The sequence below is a fragment of the Artemia sp. Qi Xiang Cuo genome, chromosome 14, assembly GCF_049724085.1.
Source record: "Artemia sp. Qi Xiang Cuo chromosome 14, ASM4972408v1, whole genome shotgun sequence".
NCBI lineage: Eukaryota > Metazoa > Arthropoda > Branchiopoda > Anostraca > Artemiidae > Artemia > Artemia sp. Qi Xiang Cuo.
Genome location: NC_142807.1, coordinates 53,798,752 through 53,822,611, shown reverse-complemented (window position 1 = coordinate 53,822,611; position 23,860 = coordinate 53,798,752). Strand labels below are relative to the sequence as shown.

The 23,860-nt window shown below is 37.0% G+C and overlaps 1 protein-coding gene across 1 annotated transcript in view; it reads left to right on the top strand.

Annotated features, from left to right (window-relative positions):
* The first annotated feature begins 1,553 nt into the window (after positions 1-1,553).
* LOC148944623 (uncharacterized) overlaps positions 1,554-23,860 on the top strand; it is a 41,896-nt gene continuing 19,589 nt past the window's right edge. Inside the window, exons 1-2 of the mRNA XM_089099972.1 lie at positions 1,554-1,710; positions 19,008-19,855. Of these exons, the coding sequence (XP_088956098.1) occupies positions 1,627-1,710; positions 19,008-19,855 (932 nt within the window). The 5' untranslated portion in view covers positions 1,554-1,626. The remainder of the gene's footprint in view (positions 1,711-19,007; positions 19,856-23,860) is intronic.

Below are 23,860 nucleotides of genomic sequence, written 5' to 3'. Positions count from 1 at the left end.
CTGAGATGATGCTAGGGGAGAACCTTCACTGGCCCTAAGTGCTTTAACTTTTGCACAGATGCCATGGAAAGGGTCGAAGGCAGGCTTCAGGTGAAAACTTCGCCAGAGACATGGAGGTGTACCAGATATGAGATTTTACTTGCAATGCTGAGCAATTTGCAGAATCTCCCAGAGCGCCTTCTGATTATTAAATATGACACTCAATTGGACAGCTACACGAGTAGTAAAGCCTAAAGTCTAAGTATTGCTGCTATAGGGTTTGATTTCATCTACTTAGTGAGCTTCATGAGATTTCTGCTGAAACAGACCAACAAACTCATTGTTTGTCTCCAAGCTTAGAGCCTTGATATTCTAGCTGCTACTCGATTAATGGATAGCACCTTGAAATTTCTAGATACATACACCAAAATACAGGTTGAAGTATCGGTAATTTTCATTAGGAGTATTATATCAGAACCAAAAACGGAATATAATCAACCTGGCGCAACCTTGACACGGAATTCAACCGGTACTATCGAGCGTACTGTATCCTGCAAGATTTAACAACATGACACTTTCTTTGGCCACCAAAAAAGGAAGAAACTGCCAGAGACACGAAAACAAAAATTTTTTGCTCTCGTTAAGGGCCTTGTTAGCTGTGATTTCATTGACTGCCACTTTTCGTACAAGCATTCCTTTTCCTGAACCTCCTAAGCGAGGAAATCGATTCTCAGCTTCCCGTCTGTGAGTATGATGCGTAAGAACGGCTCATTGATGGAACATTCGAAAATGCTTTCACTATTGAAAGAGATCTGAAAATACTCTCTCGTTAATATGGAAAGCATTCCCGATGGCCAGGACTGTTCCTGTGACATCGGCTGACAGAGAAAGAATATACAACAGTTAAAATGGTAAAATCTGTCCTTAGGTCCATGGTGGATAAGGGACGACTTGATGTTGGAACTCGTCTTTGAAAGTTATTTTAGACCTACGCAACTTGTCTCAAACAGTTCAAAAGTGGAAAGGAATGAAAACTCAATTATTTTCTCTCTAATTATGGTTTACGTATATCATGCGATCTCTAGATATTAGTGTTTATTTCAAGGTCAATGATTCTCCCTTCCTACGAAACTCGGTAGAAATGAGGTAGCAGTTTGGTAAAATATATGAACCCCCCTCCCCGACCCTCCCCCAATGAAAAGAGACTCGGAATGTCTCTGGTTTTCGTCATGAGTAAATTTACCGCATAGTATTTGTGTCCCTTTTATTGTTAATATTTTATCAGTCATCTGAGCTGAAGGGCCACGAAACGGAGATCAGCACCGCCGGTTTGGACCTTAAGGGTCTTGTTTCGTCATACTTACATACTTATTTAGCCATTTGAGCTACAATCTTATATAGCTGGTGGGAAAGGGAAGGCTTTATTTCTGCAACTATGTTTTTACCCCCCCCCCTCCCCTTAAAGTTTTACTTTTTTGTAAAAACAAATTTCTTTGGTAAAAGGATTACTACTTGTCTAAAAACATTGTATGCGAAAAAATCTCTTTATTTTGTAATATTTTTGAAATTTCAGGCAGAGGAAGTAATGAGCGTCGTTGGACCTACTAGATAGCCGCCTCTTTCCTTGAGGGCCAACAAGCCTCAATAATGTCTGCAATGCGAGCTGAGATGACCGAGAACAGTAGATTAAGGATGGCTAGTGGTTTTCAAAGAGACGCTGTTTTAGAAGAGGTAATATTAATAAGTGTGGCCTTAACACGTTATTTTACATGGGTATTCTCTATGAGACGAGTATTAGTACTCTTAATATAGGTGGAATTCGATATTTTATCTGTGTGTTGGACGCCATCTTTCAGAAGTTGTTCAAGCAGTGCTATTGTCTAAGCGCTAATCAGAAGAAGCTATTGCTGTCGTTGACACTGTGAGTTGTTGTGGCTAGGCAGTAGGGCAGTATGTGTCGATCGATGTTGGTATATGTGCCATCTTTGGTATTCTGCATGTGCAGTTTGCAATGCTATGGCGGAGTGAGCATCTCATATTTGGCTAAACTTAAACTGCCTGATTCTTTTTTAAGTAGAAAAATTATTCAAGTTTGGGTATCGTATTTCTTAGCAACAGGGTTTATGCTGAAAAGAAAATCCTTTGGCCAACTTCTGACAGTAACAATGCTGAAAAATGTGATATTTATGAGAGCCTCTATGGAACAATGTCCAAAGCGTTCAGCACTTAACAGGTAGCTTAGAGTTGTCTTATATGATTTTACAAACAATCCTTCATAGAGATGTTCATTTGCACCCGTATTCGAGGGCAAATGCAACCACCAGAAATGGCATAATATACCCACGTCTTAGGTTATCCTGATTATTATGCGTAATGAAAAGGGCGTTGGAGCTCATCAGGCTTCCAAATATGATCCACAAGCAATAATTTCGGCGGCACCAGTGCTAAACCATCTTCAGGCTCTTATAGAATTTAAGGTGTGGCGCGTCTTAGACCCTCCATTGTTGATTTAATATTTTCAGAATATTTTGAATTCGAGCAAGAGTTTAGAGGATATGGCGTAGATCCTGTCGAAAGTATTGTCTATGGATTGTGTTTTGAAACCTGAATTTCCATAGATAAGGTTAACTCTAACGCTATTTTCATTATGATGCAATATGTTTTAATAAGCAAAAATTAATAGTCTGAAAACTGAGTTAATTCCTCGGAAGGTGCTTCTGGCCTCATTCGAATTTAATGTTCTGTTTTCGGAGTTGGCGCCTGGTATCACTGACATAATATGTATATGGATAGTAAAATTTAATTTAAATATTTGCAAAACTTATTTTTCATTCAGAAAATAAATGTAAGAAAAAATGATCAGTATTTTTGCTTTGATTTTTTTCAGTTTTTTGCCCCTTCAACTAGTTTTCTTTTATGCCGGTTAAGAACTGAAAAGATCAGGCTTGTTTAATTGATTGTTGTTTTGTGAAATGATTAATAATAAAGAAATCATTCATTTTGCTAGATGGCAGGTATTGTTTTTATTTTATTTTTTAGAATTTGTCTTTACCGTCCTATTTTTATTATCATTTTACCGTCTTATTTTTATTACCACTTTACCGTCTTATCTTGTATAATCTTGGCTCGGAATAAATTGAAGAAAGTGTTAAAGCAAGCTTTTGAAGTTGGACATTTATCTTCACTCTCTGTTTTACTTTTTCTCGACCATTTATATCTTGTCTATGGTCTTCGGTGCTTTAAAAAGGCTGTGATAAGCGTGTTTCTGTTTGTTTTCGACTCATAGGCTACTCTTTCGACTAGACTATTATTGCTGAGGTACTAATTGGAAGTCAGATTAGATCCTTAGATGGCAATCTAATTACTGCATTGCAAGAGGCACAAATATATCTCCTTGATCATAGTCTACGGATTATCTTTGACTTAGTAAAGAGTGACGTATCTCCCATCTATTATTGTTAATTTGTTGTCCCTGGACTAACCCTAGCCAAATGGAGCGGTTAGTTATAGAAAGTAAGGGAGAGGGCTCATTCGGTCGATAATTAAAAGTTCTAGTATGCTTTTTCGGGATTTTAAGCGGTTGAGACGCTGCGAATAATCTTTTCTGCCCCGGGCACCCCCACAACCCGCAAAGCATCGGATAAAAATATCAAGATAACTGTTTTAATCAGAACTGTTGAAGCATCTAGAAAGTATTTCTCAAGCTGGCAGGTGATCTGTTCAGCCCCTGGAGGATGGATCACCAAATTATACAAATAACTCATTTAAAATTGAGACCAAAGGGTATGGGGTATAGGGGTATGGGTAACTTATAAGAGTGGAAACCGGCGCTAGTGCCGGCAAATAAACATAAGCACTATCGAGCGTTTGGCGGGGTGTCGTACAAGGTGAAAATATTATACCTAGTTGAAATCGAGATCGTGCAAAGATTTGGGTTTGTATAACTTCAATGCCCAAACCAGTGTCTTTGGACTCGAGCTCTAAGCGTAAACGGGAGTGACGAATGGCAGTTATTTTACTGAGTTTAAAAATTTTTAAATTGCGACATATGAAGAAACAATAATAAAATATACCAAAGAGCGTAAAATAAAAAGGTAGAATATTTTCTGTTGAAAAATAATTAGGGAAAATTCAAAAGAATCATAAATGGAATTTAGGCCTAGTATAAATCAAGGAAAAGAATTATGTTATATCTTTTACTCGTGCTGCATAGGAATTAGATTTAGAGCCCCTATCCCCGAATAATGAAGCTTTTCTGGAGTATATGTTTTCAGGGGGGACTTGGGGACAGCCTTTATGTGTGTTGGTTAGATATTGCTGAATAAAAAATGTACAAGGGAAGGATATTTTACCTTTCTTTAGTTTTTCTTTTTGAGCTTCCAAAGCAATATGTAATTCAAACAAATTTGGAAACGGTACACAAACCTGGATATAAATTGGCCAATTGGACGACCAGTTTTCTCATGATTAATTGAAAACTTGTTTTCTTGCGCTTTCATTGAATCATTTACTTGCCGTTTTGGCCTGAGATCCTGAATGAAATCTAAATTTGTGCATACCAAAGATCCATTAGTTATTAGTTGAAAAATGGGCTAATTTTGATTTTCTGCGCTCCATAGTTGCAGTATACTCTCAATGAACATCCTGTATATTTGCCAATATGTGACTGAAACAGCCGCCAATTGTTGAAAGGATTTGATAAAACCGATAATTTACTCATTTACTATTTTTATTTTTTTTTATCCTTCACTACTTTGTTGTGGTTAATCCTAAGATTTACTAGCAAAATTTGAATTTTTCCAATGTTTGTGGCCTTGTTGGTTAAGGTCTGTGCCCCTTTTGATTCTCAAAATTTGCCATTTTCGTATAGTTTCTTTTATTTTCCATATGACTTGTCAAGTTTCCGCTTTCAACGAAGATCATATTACTCTGGAAGTGCTTATTATTCCTCAAAATAAAGTTTCACATACGTTTCTGTTCTTGGCGGTCCAATAACCTGATGATAGCAAATTTGTATGAAATCTCTCTTATTCCCGTTATATTTTATAATCTAAATAAGTTTTCAGAAATATTGAGTGTCCGGTTTCACCATTAACTTGATCGGAACCACAAACCGAATCCGAATCGTAAACTGTGATTACTGTTAGGTCTTACCTTTAAACGGCTAGGTCTCAGAAGGAATACCGTCGCCCAACATCAAAACGTATTTTCTGAATTGGTTTTACAAGTAGGCTATGAAGTTTTTTTTTTCTTATGTTTCATTATTATTGTGACAGACACTTGGCTGTAAGCAATTATATTTATAATCCATAATATATATATATATATATATATATATATATATATATATATATATATATATATATATATATATATATATATATATATATATATATATATATATATATATATATATATATATATATATATATATATATATATATATATATATATATGTATGTATGTGTGTGTGTGTGTGTTACCGGTGTATATGTATATATATATATATATATATATATATATATATATATATATATATATATATATATATATATATATATATATATATATATATATATATATATATATATATATATATATATATATATATATTCCCGGTAACACACACACACACACACACACACATATATATATATATATATATATATATATATATATATATATATATATATATATATATATATATATATATATATATATATATATATATATATATATATATATATATATATATATATATATATATATATCTACATACATATATATATATATATATATATATATATATATATATATATATATATGTATATATATATATATATATACATTCCCGGTAACACACACACACATATATATATTAATATATATATATATATATATATATATATATTTATTTATGCCCGCTTACAATGGAGAAATGGAGAAAAAAAAAGCGGAGTACAAAATGAAACAAAAAAAGAAGAAAAATATGTTCAACACTAAAAATTAAATACAGGTACTTCATTCACAGAAACAGTTGAGTCAGCGGTGAGTCGTAGAGTTTACTGAGGGATCGTCTTGAGGCTCTCCGTTCTAGATCAATCACCTTGGTTGATGGATCAAGGATATCATATATGGATGAGATCTCCGTGTTAGAAAATCTCAGTGGAAGTCCCAGCAAAAATTTTGCAAATCTGTAGTACATGGTTCGTATTTTTCGACGCTCGGTGAGGGACAACATTTCCCACAAGGGTGATATATACCAGATGGCAGGAGAGACGACGGCGTTGAATAGTTTTGACTTAATAAATCGATTAAATTACCACCTGCATTTGACAGCTTTTCCATATGCTGAGTGGATAGATTTACAGTCTGATTCAGCCAACAAGCCTCTAGTTGACCTAGGTGTCTGGCCATACGTGATACCAAGGTAATTTAGGAACTGGGACTGCTGGATTCTGAGACCGTCAAGGACAAGATTGGAATTGGTCGAGTTGGTGCCACTAAAAACGATAAATTCGGTTTTCTCTATGTTGACTCGTAGTCCTATTCTTCTGTATAGGGTCACTAAAAGACAAAGATTCTCTTGTAGACCCCTCAGAGTGCTGCTTAGGAGCAACAAGTCATCTGCATAAGAAATGAAACTTAGATCCAAGCCCTCCAAAAAGAAGGTCCCACGAACGAATCTAGTTACAGAGTAAATCGCAGAATTAAAGATGATAGGGCTTAGAGCAGATCCTTGCCGAACTTCTTTGAAGAGCCGAATGGGTTCAGAAAGCTTTTGCTTGTGGTGACCGGCGATTGTTTCCCATCCCAAAGCTAGACGAATATGTGTGTGGGAGTACCAGTCATGGAGAACAAGGACAATGCGGGGGTCGACTCCTGAATCTAAGAGGCACCACAGTGCCTGCGATTGGATGACAGAATCGAACGCAGCGGAAATTTCGACACTGCAGGCAAAGAGTGGCTTTTTAACTAAAGATGTAGACCTCATTATTCTTCTTAGTAGCCGATGGGCGTGTCCACAGCCCAACCCATTTCTGAATCCAAGTTGTTTGTCTCCCATTAGAGCGTGCGACGTAATATGGGGCAACAGTACCTTCTCAAATAATTTGCTGATAACCGATGAAACTGTGATTGGTCTGTAGCTTTTACAAAGCAAGGGATCTCGATTCTTTTTCAGAATATTGGATGTGCGGCAACCATGAAAGTTGGCAGGTGTGAGTCCCTGCTCGATGCTCATTTGGAATAGTAAGGCTATATAGTAAGTGCCTCGGAGTGATCCCATCGAGCCCTGGAGACTTGTTCTTTTTCAATTTTCTCACAATTATCTCAATATGCCATTTGGAAACAATGACATCAGTGTGGCGGAGTTTTGCGCTGATTAATTGCCTATCTAACTCCGATTTATAAACGGAGTCAAGCTCTTTGGTTGGTGGCGAAAACACGTCCTTGTAATGGTTTACCCAACTTTCATCGGAAATGGGACTTTGCACATCAGCGTCGGCCTTTTTAGGTTGAAATCGCTTCCATAAGATGTTTGGGTCATTCCTGCAATCACAAGACAACTTCTCCACTTGCTGGATTTGCATATTCTCGACAGTTCGTTTGAATTCTTTTTTGGCATGTCGAAAGCACTGAAAAACTACTCCAGAGCGGGGTTTGTCGCAGTCCTTCCACAATTCGTACCAGAACTTGGATCTCTTCTTGGCAAACTTGATATTTGGGTTATCCCATCCCTTTTTACGAGTGTTGGGGTACACTTTTGCCACTGGAACAGCGGTAGATTCCGCAAGCTTCATCGAATGAACAATTTCGGAGCAAAAGATGTTCAGGGCTAGTCTGTCTTCATTTTGGCCATGAGTAAGCAGGTGGAACGGTACTTTGATTTTAGCAAGAGTTGAGTCAAGAATATCTTTGTACAAGGACTGATCTATCCTTTGCCATTCACTCTTGATAAACCATGATCGCCCGGGGCACCGCTTGTAGGTGGAGAATGGTACCATTAAGCTAATCCCAAGGTTATCGCTACAATTGTGTTCTGAGTCAACAATGGCTTTAATCCCGGTCGGAAGTAGGAAATTTACGAAAAAGTGATCGATATCTGATGTATCCAGGGATGCGCTGTGAACAAACGTGAAGGACCGGGATTTTGGAACCAGGGCCATAGCGTCTGGCAGACACCCCCTTAATATGGTGAAAAAACGATCATCATTCAGAAGCTGACAGTTGAAGTCCCCACAGATAATAATCTTTTCTGACTTGTATTGTTCGGCCAACCTCCCGAGTCTTTCACAAGCCTTCGTGTAACGCCTTTCTGAGAGGACATCACGATAATTTGTAGGGAGGTACACTGATATGACTATAAAGCCATTTGGACCAGGAACTCTGATCGCAGAAAAATAATCGCATGAATCAATTAGCGTGCATTGCAAATTGGAGTCTGCAATGATCAAGATTCCACCACTCGGCCTTCCAACTGAGCTGCTGCGTATAGCAAGCTGCAAAAAATAGTCCGTTCCTGGAAATCGGTCAAGGATTGCTGAATGATCGGCTGTTACCAAATGTTCCTGAATGCATATTATGCTGTGCTTGGTTACTAGATCACTTAAAAGAGACAGCTTGTGTGGAGCGTGCCCGTATATATTTCTGCTATAAAGCGAGATAGTTGCATTCATTGCTTATGTTTGTTTGAACTAGCCTCTAATTGTCTTTTATAAACCGGGAATTGCGAGCTATAACATGGATGCTTTCCAGAGCAATTAGCACATTTAGTATCACGGACACATGGATTGTCTTTAGGGTTTTCGTGATCGCCGGAGCACCTGGAACACTTCACATTGTTAGGGCAATCTCGTTGCAAGTGGTCAAACTTTTGGCATTTAAAACAACTCAGAGGGGCGGCAACTTATTTATCCACCTTGATATGGCGATAACCGATGTAAAAGCCATCTTTAAGTGCTTTTTCGAGAGATTGTTTGTCTCCGACTGTTAGCTTGACTGACTTGCTAGTACCATAGCGTTTCGCGTCTTGGGTTCCTTCCATAGCAGACTCAATTTCCTCGTTTGTCGTATCTTCAGGGACAAATTTAGACACTGCCAGGAATTTCGGTTTATGGACTTTAACTACAGCCGCGGAATTCGATTTTATGCTATTAGCTATAGCTTCTGCATCATGCTCGGTTTTAACATACAACACCAGCGTATCGCTTCTCGTAACAACTTTCTGTACTTTTCCGGATGCACCGTTGGAATCAAGAAGTTCTTTCTGCTTTTTGCACGATTTATAGATTTCGGGTGGTGCTTCTTTTACGTGAAGCGGGATACTTAGAGATTCGCTGGGAGTAGGCCACGTTTTAGTGACAAAACTGGCGTTGCATCGGTCCAGCCATGCATTCATTTTTTCACCACATTCGTTTAGTTTGCACGTTTATGAGGTAAATACATCGTGAGGTATGGAAGGAGTCTCAGATGGATCATAAATAGTGAATTTGAAAGGGAAATCACCCTTAGCGTCCAATTCCTTCATAGCATGAATCGCATCTTCTACAAAAACAGATGCATGTATTGTGCTTCTACGCTCTTTCAAAATGATTCCATCTTTATCTAATTGATCTCGTATAAGTCTTACGGCTTGTGTGACAGATTCCTTGTCAAAAAATCTCACGGCAGTGCTTACAACCGATTCATGGGGAATATCTTTGAAGTTAAGTGAACGCTGGATGAAATTTAAAAAAGGGCTATATAAATACTTGATTTTTGCCATTTTTCATCGCTTATAATCTATCCAAATTAAGTCCGATCGTACCCAATGATGTCACAAAAATTAACAATCCAAGTCCTTAATCACATCCAAAACCGGTCCAACAAGTAGTCGCAAATATATACGAATCGCCTCTGGCTAGTCACTCGTTTCTTGGGTGAATGAATGCTGAATGAACTACACAGACAGAATGCTGACAAGATATAGCTAACACAGCCTGTGGGACTTGCGGGTACCCAACTCGCCTTTCCCCAGCAGCTTAAGGATCAATATCCGGCCGGTACCGATATGGCTCTTGTGTTTGTTCCCGCTCTCTTCTGCACAGGCTGTCACTAATCAGCGAAAAAACAATGAAAATTTGGCTGATAAACTATTTTTATTAGCCAAATAATCCTTCTTTCATTCCTTTATCTTTCCCTCCTTTTTCTTTCCCTTAAAATTTGAACTGTTGTTGCTACCGCATTAATAATCCAAACAAAGCAATTAGTCCATATCAATAAGTTTACCTTAGATTATAATCTGTAGCAGAAATAATCCTGTGAAATAATCCTCAAGGTCACTGAATATATTATAGCTCAAGCCACTGAATTAATACAATTTCACAGCTGGTTTTAAAGTTCACTAGATCCTAAAATATATATATATATATATATATATATATATATATATATATATATATATATATATATATATATATATATATATATATATATATATATATATATATATATATATATATATATATATATATATATATATATATATGTATATATATATATATATATATATATATATATATATATATATATATATATATATATATATATATATATATATATATATATATATATATATATATATATATATATATATATATATATATATATATATATATATATATATATATATATATATATATATATATATATATATATATACATCACCTCAATTATGAGTTGGGAAAAACAACCAAGAGGATCACTGGCGCTCATCTTTTTCGGATTATCAGCCTTCACATCTTTGGCAATATCGTGAAGCGGCAACAGCGGGTTGGCAGGTCCAAAACTAGAAATGATCTTTCGGTTTTTGTACCATCTTGGTAAATATAATAAAAATTAACAGTACTTAAATTACCTCTCCTTAACTGAAGAAGGTCTTTATTCAGCATTCAAGGCTGGAAACTAGAACGGAACTATGGTAAAGTTTACACAAACCTCGATGACTATACCTTCCTCTATTTGGTTAGATTTTACCATGCGAGATACGGATACACTGTAAAGTACTAGCAACCAGAGACGAGGATGAAGCCGAGAGAGTAGCAGAAATAGTAATGCCAGGCCATTTCATCTTTGAAACAACTCGAGTAGCGGTGCATCCACACGTAAAGAAGGAGTAGAAATGTTAAAACAATGAGGTTAGAAATGTTAAAACAATGAGGTTAGAGATGTTAAAACAATGAGACTTGCATTTAAAAGCATTTACGGAAAGTACAACTTTTCCCAGAACATCATTCAGAACGTGTAGATTATTAGCGAGGTCCGATATTGTATGGCTAACTAATAGTAAGTCATCAGCAATATGACTGACACTAGCATTATAAAAAACACAGTAGGAGACAACATTCGCTGACAATCAGCAGGACTGGCTTAAAAATAAATGGAGACAGGACACTACCTTGCCTGACTCCCTTCTTAACTGGGACTGGCTCAGGTGTATCAGACATCCATTTCAACCGAACAAACGAAACCAAAATTGGAAAACGTTTACGACAGAAAAATTGACTCCTGCTCGGACTAGGCAATGATGCGCTTGCGAATTTACGATATTGTCAAATGCGCCCGAAATATCCACCGTGCAATAAGAAAGTAGTATTCTTTGCATTTTTGCCGAAGCCAGACAGCTGACTAAGTATATGATGGGCTTGAGACACCCGCTCTGTACCCAACTTGATAATCAGAGAAATCTTAATTAGTCGAAATTTCAGGCGAGACGGTACACTCAAGTGGCTTGCTCATAATCATGAAGCAATACACTGTAGCTGGTCGATAACTGCTGGAACACTGATCCGCGTCTTTTCCATTTTTCAAAACCGATGTTACGATTCCCGAAAGAAAACTATCTGGAACTAACGACTGAGCTAAAGCAATTGGAATAAGAGCTGAATGTGTGTTAACAATAATTGATACTTAATGGCGAAGTGATTATAACATAGACTACCCCTGTCAGGAGTACTTGACTTCTTAGCCCATCTTCAAAGCCCAGTAGATATCACCACCAGATAATGGCAATATATGGGCTGTGTTTTAGAGAAACATAACTTCGAAAAAGACACGTCATACGTAAGCTATGTGAAAATAGAGGAAACTAGATAAAAATGTTTCGAAATTTCGAGATTACAGGGGGCTTAAAACCTCTCCCTCCAATCAAGATGCTCCCTCCTCCCAGGGGGGCTACCAGTTTTGACCCCCCCCCCCCTTCCCCGCCCCCTCCACAAAAAATCTCAGTCTCGTCGAAAGATAATGAAAATGTATATCAACAAATTTTGTATGCGTTTCATAATTTTTTTTTTACCCCTCCCCGAAAAAATAACACTGAGCGAAAATTCTGGATACGCTCTTGCCTCCAGGTACATTCATGGTCGGTCTTATATCTTCACTGAGTAGAAGAATACTCTTAACTCGCTTTCTTAGCAGAGTTTTGGGTTAAACATGTCGTTCCGAGGAAGTCTTTCAAGAAGATCCTTAGGACATATATGAGAATACACTTGGCTAAATGAGGGGGGGGGGGGACTAAATTGTCTGTTGTAAATATAGATTATATGATAGAAAACACTAGAAATAGGCCGAAGGTCCCTCTGCCTTCTGGCCTGTTTATATTTTTTTAAGTTGCTATAATAATTAGAGTATTTTTATTCAGCTCTAACTTGATGTTTTGTTGTATATCTTTTTCCAATTGAAGCTCTTGTCATAAATATACATGTTGGTTTAATTTTGACAGTTCATTGACTTCTTCAGTGTTCACTATATTAATAACCCAACGAACGAATAGTGGTTTTTGATTGTTTTTTAACTTTAACCGCAACAAGCTAGAGATTTTTTAATGATTTTGCTTCCTGTTTTTATTAAAAGAAAATGCTGGAAACAAAATAGTTTATTATTAGTTTGTTCTCCTGTATGATGATGATGAAGTATTAATAGTAATAGTAATTTATTAACACACACAAGGACAATACATTTTACTCACTACCGACCCAAGAACCTGGGGTCAGGTTGTCCTAAGGGTAGGCATATATCAAAATTTCATATTCACAACAGAAATATACAACCTAGGCCTAAAAAAAATAAAATAAAAGAAAAATCATTCCCCTTCGCACGCAGTTCCTACCACCAATCACAAAATCACCATACTTGTCCTCCAGGTACATCCAAAAAAAAAAAAATTTAAAAATCATATTTCTCATATAACATTCCTTTTATTTTATTTTTAAATTCCTTCAGATCCCCTATTTCTCTTAACTCTTTATTAACCCCATTCCACAACTTTAATCCCCTATAAATAGGCGAGAATGTCGACCTGGCAGACACCACGAGCGGGGCATGTAAATTTTCCCTTTGGCGAGTTTCATGATCATGAATCGAAGATCTAGCTTTTAGCATTCCTGAAAAGCAAGACGGTAATAATTCATTATTATATTTGAACATAAATTGAAGGCTATAAAAATCTCTAAGGCCTGCAGCAGGTAATACTTTTACATCAATATAGGTAGCTCTAACGGATACAAGATTTGATTTACCAGTCAACACACGGATTCCGTTATTTTGTATCACTCGAACTCGATTAGTAATTGATGGAAACGTACTCAGCCAAATAGATGAGCAATACAATATATGTGGATGTATAATAGAAAAATACAAAGTGCGAAGAACAGAAGGGGGTAATACATGTTTCAATTTACGCAGTATTCCCAGATTACGGCACAGGATTCCTGACACCTTTTCAACATGTTTCCTAAAAGATAGTGTTTCATCTAGCATAATACCCAAATATCTAACACACTGATCACGCTTAACTTTACCTTCCAGGTACCTCACTTCTTGGATCCATGGGTAGTAATTAGATGTACGCGAAAATATTACAAAACTGCTCTTTGATGGGTTTACTTTTATTTTATTAACTCTTAGCCAGCTAGACACTTGATCTAAACACTGTGTCATTAATTCAACTAAAAGGCGTTCTGTTTTTGCAATGCAAATCAATGAAGTATCATCGGCAAATAGAGGTACTGTAACGTCACTGTCACTGTGAAACATGTCGCTCATTTTAGTTTTCGCATCCTTCAGGGACAGTACAAGATCATTTACAAATATCAAAAATAGCAAGGGGCCAAGAACGGACCCTTGTGGCACACCACATTTCATATCTACAACGGAAGAAGTAGATCCATTTATTCGCACATACTGCTGCCTATTAGACAAAAAACTACGTAGGAAATCAAGAGCAGGCCCTCTAATCCCATAAAATTCACATTTTTCAAGCAATATACCATGGTCTACAGTGTCGAAAGCTTTTATAATGTCCAAAAAGATGGTAGACACTTTAAAACCAAGGTCCAGGGCAGTATTCACAACACCACAGAGATAAGCCACAGCTTGTTCGGTCGTGCGTCCATTTCTGAATCCAAACTGGGTGGATGTTAGTATTGAATGGCACTCTAAATAATGGTACAACCTCCGGGAAAAGCACTTTTCCACAAGTCTTGACATGACCGGTAAAACGGAAATCGGGCGATAGTTACTTACCTCACTGTGATCACCCCCTTATGAACCGGTGTAATTCGTGCCAACTTGAAACAAGATGGAAATACTCCCTGTTTAAAACAAAGATTTATTAGGTTAACTAATACATGCGATATAGCTGGCCACAGATATTTAATTATCCGTAGAGACAAAATGTCACTACCAGCTGCACTATTTTTCATGTCGAAAATTATTTCTTTTACTTCACTCTCGGTCACCGGTTTCAGGTAAACTGAAAATTCTGTTTCGCTATTTCCAAGGTAATGTTGGAAAGGGCGGTCGCCATCCACTATTCTTACTCCCTCAGCCACATTATGTCCAACTGTAGCGAAGTGGTCAGCAAATTCTTGGGCTATATCAGACGGGTCACTTAATTCTGCACCTACTCGACCAATAATCTGATCCGGGGCGACTGTGTGGGGAGGATTTATGAGCTGTTTAATTATCCGCCATGTTTTATTGGGGTTTCCAGCTGCATCACCAAACTTTTTCTTATAATGAGCTTCCTTTGCTTTTCGCAAAAGTCTATTTAATGCATTTCTGTAGTTTTTGTATATCCTTTCATTAACATCACTAGGTTGTAACATTTTCTTTTTAAACAGCAAATCCCTTCGATTTATTGATCTGAGCAATCCTTTTGTCACCCCCGGCTTCTTAGGCATTTCTCTGCGAGCTCTTTTCCGTACCTCTTTAGTGCAACTAATCAGCAGATTATGCAGTTTATTATAGAATTTCACAAACTTCGCATCAGCATGATCAGGTAGAGCTAGCTCTTCATCCCAATTAACATCCATTATTTTGTTTTTACAATCACGGAGGGCACTAGGATCCAGTACTTGTGTAATCTTATTAAACCTGCCATTTACCGAAGGAGACGTCTGCGTCGATGTTGAATATGAGCCAAAAACACCAAAGTGGTCCGAGGTATCACTAACCAGGACACACGGATTAGAAAACGGTACATTTGTAAAAATGTTATCAAGGCACTTCGCAGTTGACGCAGTTACTCGAGTACTTACATTAATTGACGGAATCAGGCCATAAGAAATCATCATATCTAATAGAAGATTAGTCTTTTGACCAGGATCAATTAGGTCAACGTTTAAATCACCCATCAAAAAACAAGGGGTCTCCACTGGAATCTTCTCTAGCTGCTGCTCATGTAGGTCCACAAATTCATCAACCGCACTCTATGGTGGGCGTTATGAAAAAATAAAAAAACTTTGGATTTTATAAATCTTCAACTGTAACACACACGACTCAAATACCATTTCTTTATAAACCGACATATCACTTTTTACCGTTACCTTAATATCCGAGCGAACATACGCTGCCAATCCCCCATGTTGACGAAGCTCCCGATTTTTGGTGAATAAAGAGTATCCAGGAATCCGCAGCAATTCAGAATTATGCTTGTTAAGCCAGGTTTCCGTAAGGCCTATTACCTGAAATACAGAGAGACTAGATATATCATTAATAAAATCAAAGCTGGAATTCAACCCTTGGCAATTTATATGGAAAATACTGATCTGCTTCTCATCCCCCCGGCTCTCCGAAGGGACATCACTCAAAAACACATACCTTGAATCCTCACATGCCAGCCGACAGCATCCACCAGGATCAACGTTCTCACTCAAAATTTCATTATATCTTTCAAAACTTACTTTTTTACTTTCCAACTCCTTATTCCAACTTTCCAACTCATTATAACTCCTTATTATATTGGATATCAGTTTGACTAAGTTTTGGTGGGTTCATTTTCTAGTCACTATAAGACATAAAAATATTTTCTAGCATTACGTTTTTCTTGTGTGCCGTCTAAAATCGCCTTGGTAAAATTTTTGATTTGTCATCTTCCAGGGGCATAACCCCGAGGGCGTGTTGGAGGGAGTCCAACTATCAAAAACAGATTTGTCTAACCATTTTGCAGTCGTCGCATACACTGCCCAGTGACAAGTAGGCCGCTTTGTATTCAAATCTGTGAAATATGCGGACGTGTTGTGACTCATTATAAATCATCATTTTTGTCTTTTTACTTTAGCCTGTATTTAGGCATTAATGGGAATTCTCATTTCTTAATTTATTCATCAAACGATGTTCAAAAGAAAGAAAAAGCTCATTTCTAATGCTATGCTTCTGATATAAGGTTTTGTACAACCCCCCTCTCTCCCCCGCCCCGCTTCTAGTACCCATTCCCTTAATGTTTTCGTTACTGCTTCTTAAATCTTAAATCTTAATAGACGAATCCCGACGTGATTCTGGCATGATAAACTGATGTTGAATTGGCTGCCTTTAGCATCTGGTGCCAGCGGCATTACATCATAGCGCTGGCGAGGCCAAATAATAATAATATTAAAATAAAAATGCATCAGTATGAATCTCAAAACAATTTACACAATCAGTATTGATCAGGCACAGATTGTTTTGTTTTTTTGTTGGGAGTGCGGGGCTAATTAAGATAAGGTAAATAAAATAGGCCAATTATATGAAAAATACAAAAGATTATAGGAACAGTTTCGAAACTTATGAAAGGGGTTAGAACTCGATATCCCACCCCCGCCGCTAAAAAGGCCACCCTTCATCTCATGACTCCGTGTAAAAGTAATCTACGCACTCTGAATGTTTTTTTTTAAGTCGTTGTTGGTGCTCTAAAATGTAGTTTTTGAGCATTGTTAAATTTGAAGTGATCAGTTCTAATCCAAGTCCTTTTCTCTCAAAAATCATGTGGAAAAATTGGTAGCGAATGAGCAGAATCGTATGAGCAGAATGAGCGAAAAAGCAGAATCGTGTATTGTCATGGAGGTAATTTGTCCCCATCCCTGTTTTTTTTCTTTTTTCGTTTATTTATTCATTCATCGCTGACTAATTTTTGTTGCTGATTTCCTAAATCAGCCTGATCAGACTTAGTTTTTTTTTTTTTTTTTTTTTTTTTTTTTTTTTTTTTTTTTACTAACGCGTAATGATCAATTCAATGTTTTTTAGTCATTTACCGAAATTTCTTAAAAATATCTTGAAATCAATTTGTAGACCATATGGTTTCATATCGTACGGTATCATAATTTTTGTATCGGTGGTAATTTGTGTCTAAATCAGAATCAGTATTCGGATAAATTGATAACGACAAAAAGCAGAATTGCATCAGTTGTGGAGGTAATTTGTCGCGTTTGTTTTAACGTTAAAAACTGTTCAAAACATTGCTGATTTTTTTTTATGTAACTCAACTGAAATTACGACTCAACTATATTTTGCCTAACGTCAATCTGTATTATATTATATCGTAGCGTTTACTTTTAGTTTCAGTGTAAATTTAAAATTGGTAAATTAGGGCAACAATTGAATCAAGAAAAAAATTCGGTGCTGGCATCGTCTTCCATGTCTTGGGAAGAGTTCACATAATTCGAAGATGCGCTTGGTGTAGATGCTTCTTTTTGCCAATGACTTCGCCAATTCTATCCCGTCAGATTATTTTTAAGGAGGCCACTCAACAAGTAACGAGGCAAATCCCTTTACGAACGATTCGTTTAATTTATGCATAAGTTTAGCTATTTTGCTACATCATCCACGTCAACATTTGTACATTTGTCCCGTCATTGTTCTAATTTGTGTATGCATCTGCCTGGCTGATTTTGAAGTCGCTTTTGTATCTAATTTTTGACTTCTTAGTTGGATCGAAAATTTTCTCTGTGTAGACCCTCTTTAAGGGGTCCAAACGAATCAAAGTCGAATGGGTGAGGGTAGGGCTGTATGGACAATTTGGAAAGATCTCTCTCGCTAGTTTTGAATTATTTCTTGATTTAGCAGTATCACAGGGCACGCAATGTTATGAAGAAAGGTTACATATTTAGTTAAGAGTCCGTGGCATTGTCCTTCGAATGTCAGGGCTTAGTTTTTTTGTGAGCGTGTTACTGTAATACTGGCTGTTTACGGTCTGTTCATCACTAAAGTAATCAAAATAGTTATGTTTCTGTGAATTCCAGAATACTCTTTAGTTCCAGAGTAGCATGACTTACGGTCTGTCATTTGAAGAAAACGATGCGGACCCTTGAATACGGGTGTGATTTTTTTTTGCATGACAACACATTCCCTCCTGTTGCATTGATAAGCTTAGAAACAGTTCAAAACTGTGCTGGAAGATCCTTCCAAACCACACTTAAAGCCCTGAGCTCGTCCATGAGAATTTCCTTTATTTTGATCCCTTAAAACGAGACTACGCAGAAATTATTTTGGATCCAATTAAGAAGTCAAAAATCAGGTGCAAGTGGCGCCAAGGTCAGCGTAAAGAATTTTATGCCAGAGGGACACATAAATTGGAACAACGGTGGGTTAGATGTGTAAATGTTGTTGGGTCAATTTTTTGAATTGATCTAATGAATTGTTTCTGAGTTACAGCGATTTGTCTCGTTACTTTTTTGAATGAGCTCGCAGTAATTTCCTATTGTTTATATAGTAATTTTTATTTTTGTTTTAAGGCAAATTTTGAAGCAATTGCAGATGATCGAACGTCATCATCTCGTGTGCTCAAAATGGCAACTCTTTTCCAAAGTCGTGGAAGCTCTGTGAGGCATCTGAAAGATAATACATCCTCTGATAACGATCACTTATCACGTCCCATCATTCCAAGGCAATTAGATAATATCATCAAAGCAAGAGATGTAACTGTACAGCGCACTGAGAGTCAGGTGTCGCGTTTTAATAACGCACGCGCACTTTTTGAAAAATTGGGTGATGATAAATTGAAATCTCGCACTCCATCTGCAAATGAAGTCGGTCAGCGGGCAAAAAGCTCAATGTCTTCTCGTTCTCCATCACCTGGTGGGGTTTCACGAAGTTCGTCAGTTTCATCAATACAAAGTGGCGGGAAGCCAGGTTTTAAAACGGATTTCCAACAGTGTCATTTATCTAAAAGTGTCAACGCTCTTGGTGATATTAATCCACGTGATAGCATGCACGAGTCTTTGGTGAAATCTACTGTGCTTAATTTTGAAAAAGAAAATATTGCACAAACTGCAGCAGAAAAGAAGCCATCAAATAAGGAATTAATTGAGAAACATAAAAAATGGATGCAGCATTTTCCTGTATCCAAGTCTAGAATTGCCAATAAATATGAAGGGAAATCATTAGCAAACTCGTTGAAGCCAACAGAAGAGCCCAATTCGCCTATAAGGAAAGAACCTTTTCTTGGTGTCAAATTAAGGTCATTGGAATCGTTAAAGAATACTGATTTCAAGAGCGAAAATCGCCTTTCTTTTCGTGCAGAAGTTTTTGCCCGTAATTCCTCCGAAGAAAGAGTACTTCGCACGGAGCAAGATAAAGAAAGGTAGCTTTTAATTTTCTGTAGCTATTGCTTATAAATGAGAAATCTTAAGTATGGTTGTTACATGGTTGGCTTCTGGAATCCTTTAATTAGCAGAGAAAACGGGATCTAAAATCTTAGGGGAGAGACTCCTGTTCTTATTTATATCTGTTCTTATATTATATCTAATTCTTATTTATATCTGTTCTTATTTCGTTTATTTTTTTTAATTTTAGTTTTATGCTTTTAAGTGAACAATTTTTATCTTTATTATACTATTTTTAAAAACAAAACTTTCTTCATACGTATTTTAGCTTTTCTGAAGTCAAAATCCTCCCCTCCTTCCTGTATTCAAGTTTGAATATTATCTTTTTAATTTATTCCTTTGGCATTTTCCTCCATTAGTATCACAAATATGAAGCACTGACCTTGCTTGATTTCAAGGAAAATAATAAGCCCCCAAAGTCAATAATTGGAAGCTCCCTTTAGCCCGATAATAAGCTGATTTTTTTTTCTTCTGGGAATGGCCTAATTGCTTTCAGGCAAAAGAATACGAATAAGAATTCCTTTTCATGGGATTTTGATTATTGCCTTAGACATTTCGTAACATAGATTCATTTTTGTATATTGCTTTTATTCAACCTCATCTGTTAAGAGGAATTAATCTTCAAGATCAAATGTTCGAGGATCCAAATACCTGTTTACAAGTACGACATTCATCACACAAGGGATGGTGTAGCTATTGGTTGTTTGAAGGAGATGTAGGCTTGGTCTCGGCATTGATTTTTCATGCTCTATATGTTAAGTATAAAGTATCAATGGTTCAGGGCTGCTAAGAATCGTTGTACTTTTTGCTGCATAGTTTTGGTCGCTTTCACACAATCTTACTCATAACAACCTTAGGATGGAATTAGGTTTCCTTCTTAATTTTTTTTTAACTGTAAAATTGAAATATTAAGAAAACAATTCTGCCTTTATGTTTAAATGTATTTAACAGTTTTAGGATTTTACCTGTTACTTGGAGAAATTGAAATTCTGCAAGACTAAAAATGAAGACATGGAGTAGGCATGGCTTGTCTTCTTCTTGTTTGGATTGAAATTGAGACGCTTTCACATAATTTCATCACCGGAATCAAGTTCCGTGTCCTGCAATGTGTTGTTATGACGGAGTTCAAACTCTGGGTCCCGTATTGCCCAGCTAAAATCAATCTCGATGTCCCACTACAGGGAAAGACTTGTCTTTGTTCGTTTTGTTCGTTTTAAGTTCAAACTCTGGGTCCCGTATTGCCCAGCTAAAATCAATCTCGATGTCCCACTACAGGGCAAGACTTGTCTTTGTTCGTTTTAAGTTCAAACTCTGGGTCCCGTATTGCCCAGCTAAAATCAATCTCGATGTCCCACTACAGGGAAAGACTTGTCTTTGTTCGTTTTGTTCGTTTTAAGTTCAAACTCTGGGTCCCGTATTACCCAACTAAAATCAATCTCGATGTCCCACTAGAGGGCAAGACTTGTCTTTGTTCGTTTTAAGGTCGACTTTCTATGTCAATAAAAAAAAAGAAGTTTTTTAACTGAAAGCAACAATAAAACTCAAAACTAACAAAAATTATTACGTATATGATGAGGTTGCCCGCTCCTCAATACCCTGCTCTTTACGCTAAATCTTTTGGCACTTTCAAAAAAACCTTCCTATTCTAATCAAACGGCCCTTGTTTTTCAGGAGTCGTTCTTAAAAAATTGGGACAAACAGTCGAACTTTAGAGTAAAGAGCAAGGTATTGAGGAGGGGGGCTATCCCTTCATATACGGAATAATTTCTGTTCGTTTTGAGTTTTAATATTGCTCCTTACTTTCAGTAAAAAAAAAACAACTCATTTTTATTTAATTTCTGATCGTTCTTCAAATAATACAGGTAAATCTAGCTCATCCTCCATGAAAAATCCCCCCTCATGGGAAACTTCTCCGTGTTTATTGCCTCCCGCTCAAAATACACCCCTCCCCCGTAAAATTCCCTACGAACAATTCTATCTTCGCTGAAAATCCCCCCCCCCCGTAAAATTTCTTACGGACGATTCAGCCTGAAAAATCCTTCTTAGCATACTTTCATTTGAAGAAACCCTTAATTTCTAATCGTTTTCTCGATCACTATGGAAATACCCCTTTCCGTGGAAATATTTTCGCGGAAAGCCAAACACGCTAAAAAAAAGGCTTCCGGATAATTCCCCAGAACATCTCCACATGCAAAATTAAGTTGGCAAAGAGAAAGTAAGAGAAATAAAAAGAATTTCGTATAGGAATTCTGTCAAATCCCAATAGTATAAAATTTCCCCTGGAAAGGTCACACCCCGGAAATTTTCCTCTCCGCGGAATATTCTTCCTAGGGAAACCCACCCCCAGCAAAAACCCCCCCTCCCCCCGAAAATTTCTGTACGCTTACCAATAACAAATACTATGTGTAAAAAACGGAGAAATTTCATAACTTACAGGTCTCTCCTCAAGGACTTTGGGGGGAGGGGGGTCACGTTACCCCTAAAGATATATTTATTTGATATTTCAACCATGCTGAACAAAATGGCTATACCATAAATTTTGATCTGACAACTGAGGAAAAAGGGGTGTGGAAGGGGGCTAATTGTCCTTCAATCTTTTTGGTCACTTAAAAAAAGCGCTATAACTTTTAGTTACCGTTCGAATGCACCTTCTCCCAATCTTCTAGCACCATTATTTCGATACTATCACCCCTGGAAAAGAAAACCAAAACAAACAAATAAACACGAATCCATCATTTCTTTTGGCAAATAAGAATGCAAAATCCCACATTTTTGTGTATGGGAGCTTGAAGATTCTATAGTAGGATTCTCTGATACGCTTAATCTGATGATGTGATTTTTATTAAGATTTCTTGACTTTTATGGGGTGTTTTCCCCCTTTTTTGAGAATCAGGCAAATTTTCTCAGGCTTGCGACTTTTGATGGGTAACACTAAACTTGATGAATCTTATATATTCGGAATCAGCATAATCAGCTGATTCTATTGATGCATCTGTTGATCCCAAAATCCCGTTTTGGTTACTATTGAGCCAAGTCGCTCCTTATTTCAGTTCGTTACCACGAACTGCTTGATGAGCGACAAATGCTCTTAGTTTCAGTCCTAAAAATAGATACGGGTGGCACGATTGTTTTTTTCTACTTTGTAGTTTATTTGGAGATGAAAGAATTTAAAAAAGGATTTTTTAGCACATTTTTTGTCCTAAACAGTTTTGCAGGAAAAGTCGAAAGAATATCTCATTTATATCTTATCAAAGAAGTAATTAACCAAACTAAAAACAATTATACATAATCAAAATAAAACTGTAACCAAGGCCGTATCCAGGGGGGGGGGCTACCCAGTTTGACCCCTCCCCCCCCCCCCCGAAATTTTTGACCGAGTCGAAAATTAGTCTAAAAATACCTGTAAAGACAAAACCACGGGATTTTAGACAAAGTCCACGGGAAAAATCGGGTAACCCCTCCCCCCCCCCCGAACAAAAATCCTGGATTCGCTCTTGATTGTAACCAACCTTTCATCAGCTATTCTACACCAATAATAATAAAATTAATAGGGACAATAATGAAAATAAAAGTTCCCCCCGTCGGACAAGTTTTTACTTATTGGGGTGGCTGTTAAACTGTAGTCTTATTCTACGGGCTCATGCTGCTGTAATAAAGGCCAAAAGACGTACCTTCTTCTTAAAAGTTCTATTGCAATTAATTCCTGTTGAAAGAACAACCCATGAACTTATACTCCTCCTAAAATACTCTTAAGCTATACGTTCCCTCTGAAACAAGCGATTTAGTGACAAGACTACATATTTGACGTACACCACAAATCACCTTGCACCTTATATCATTGAGTTCATTAGTATCAGTACCTTATATTATCGCACCTTATATCGTTAAATTCATTAGTATCAGCACCTTATGTCATTGAATTCGTTTGTATCAGCGCCTTATATCAATGCATTTTATATCATTGAATTCATCATTAGTATCAG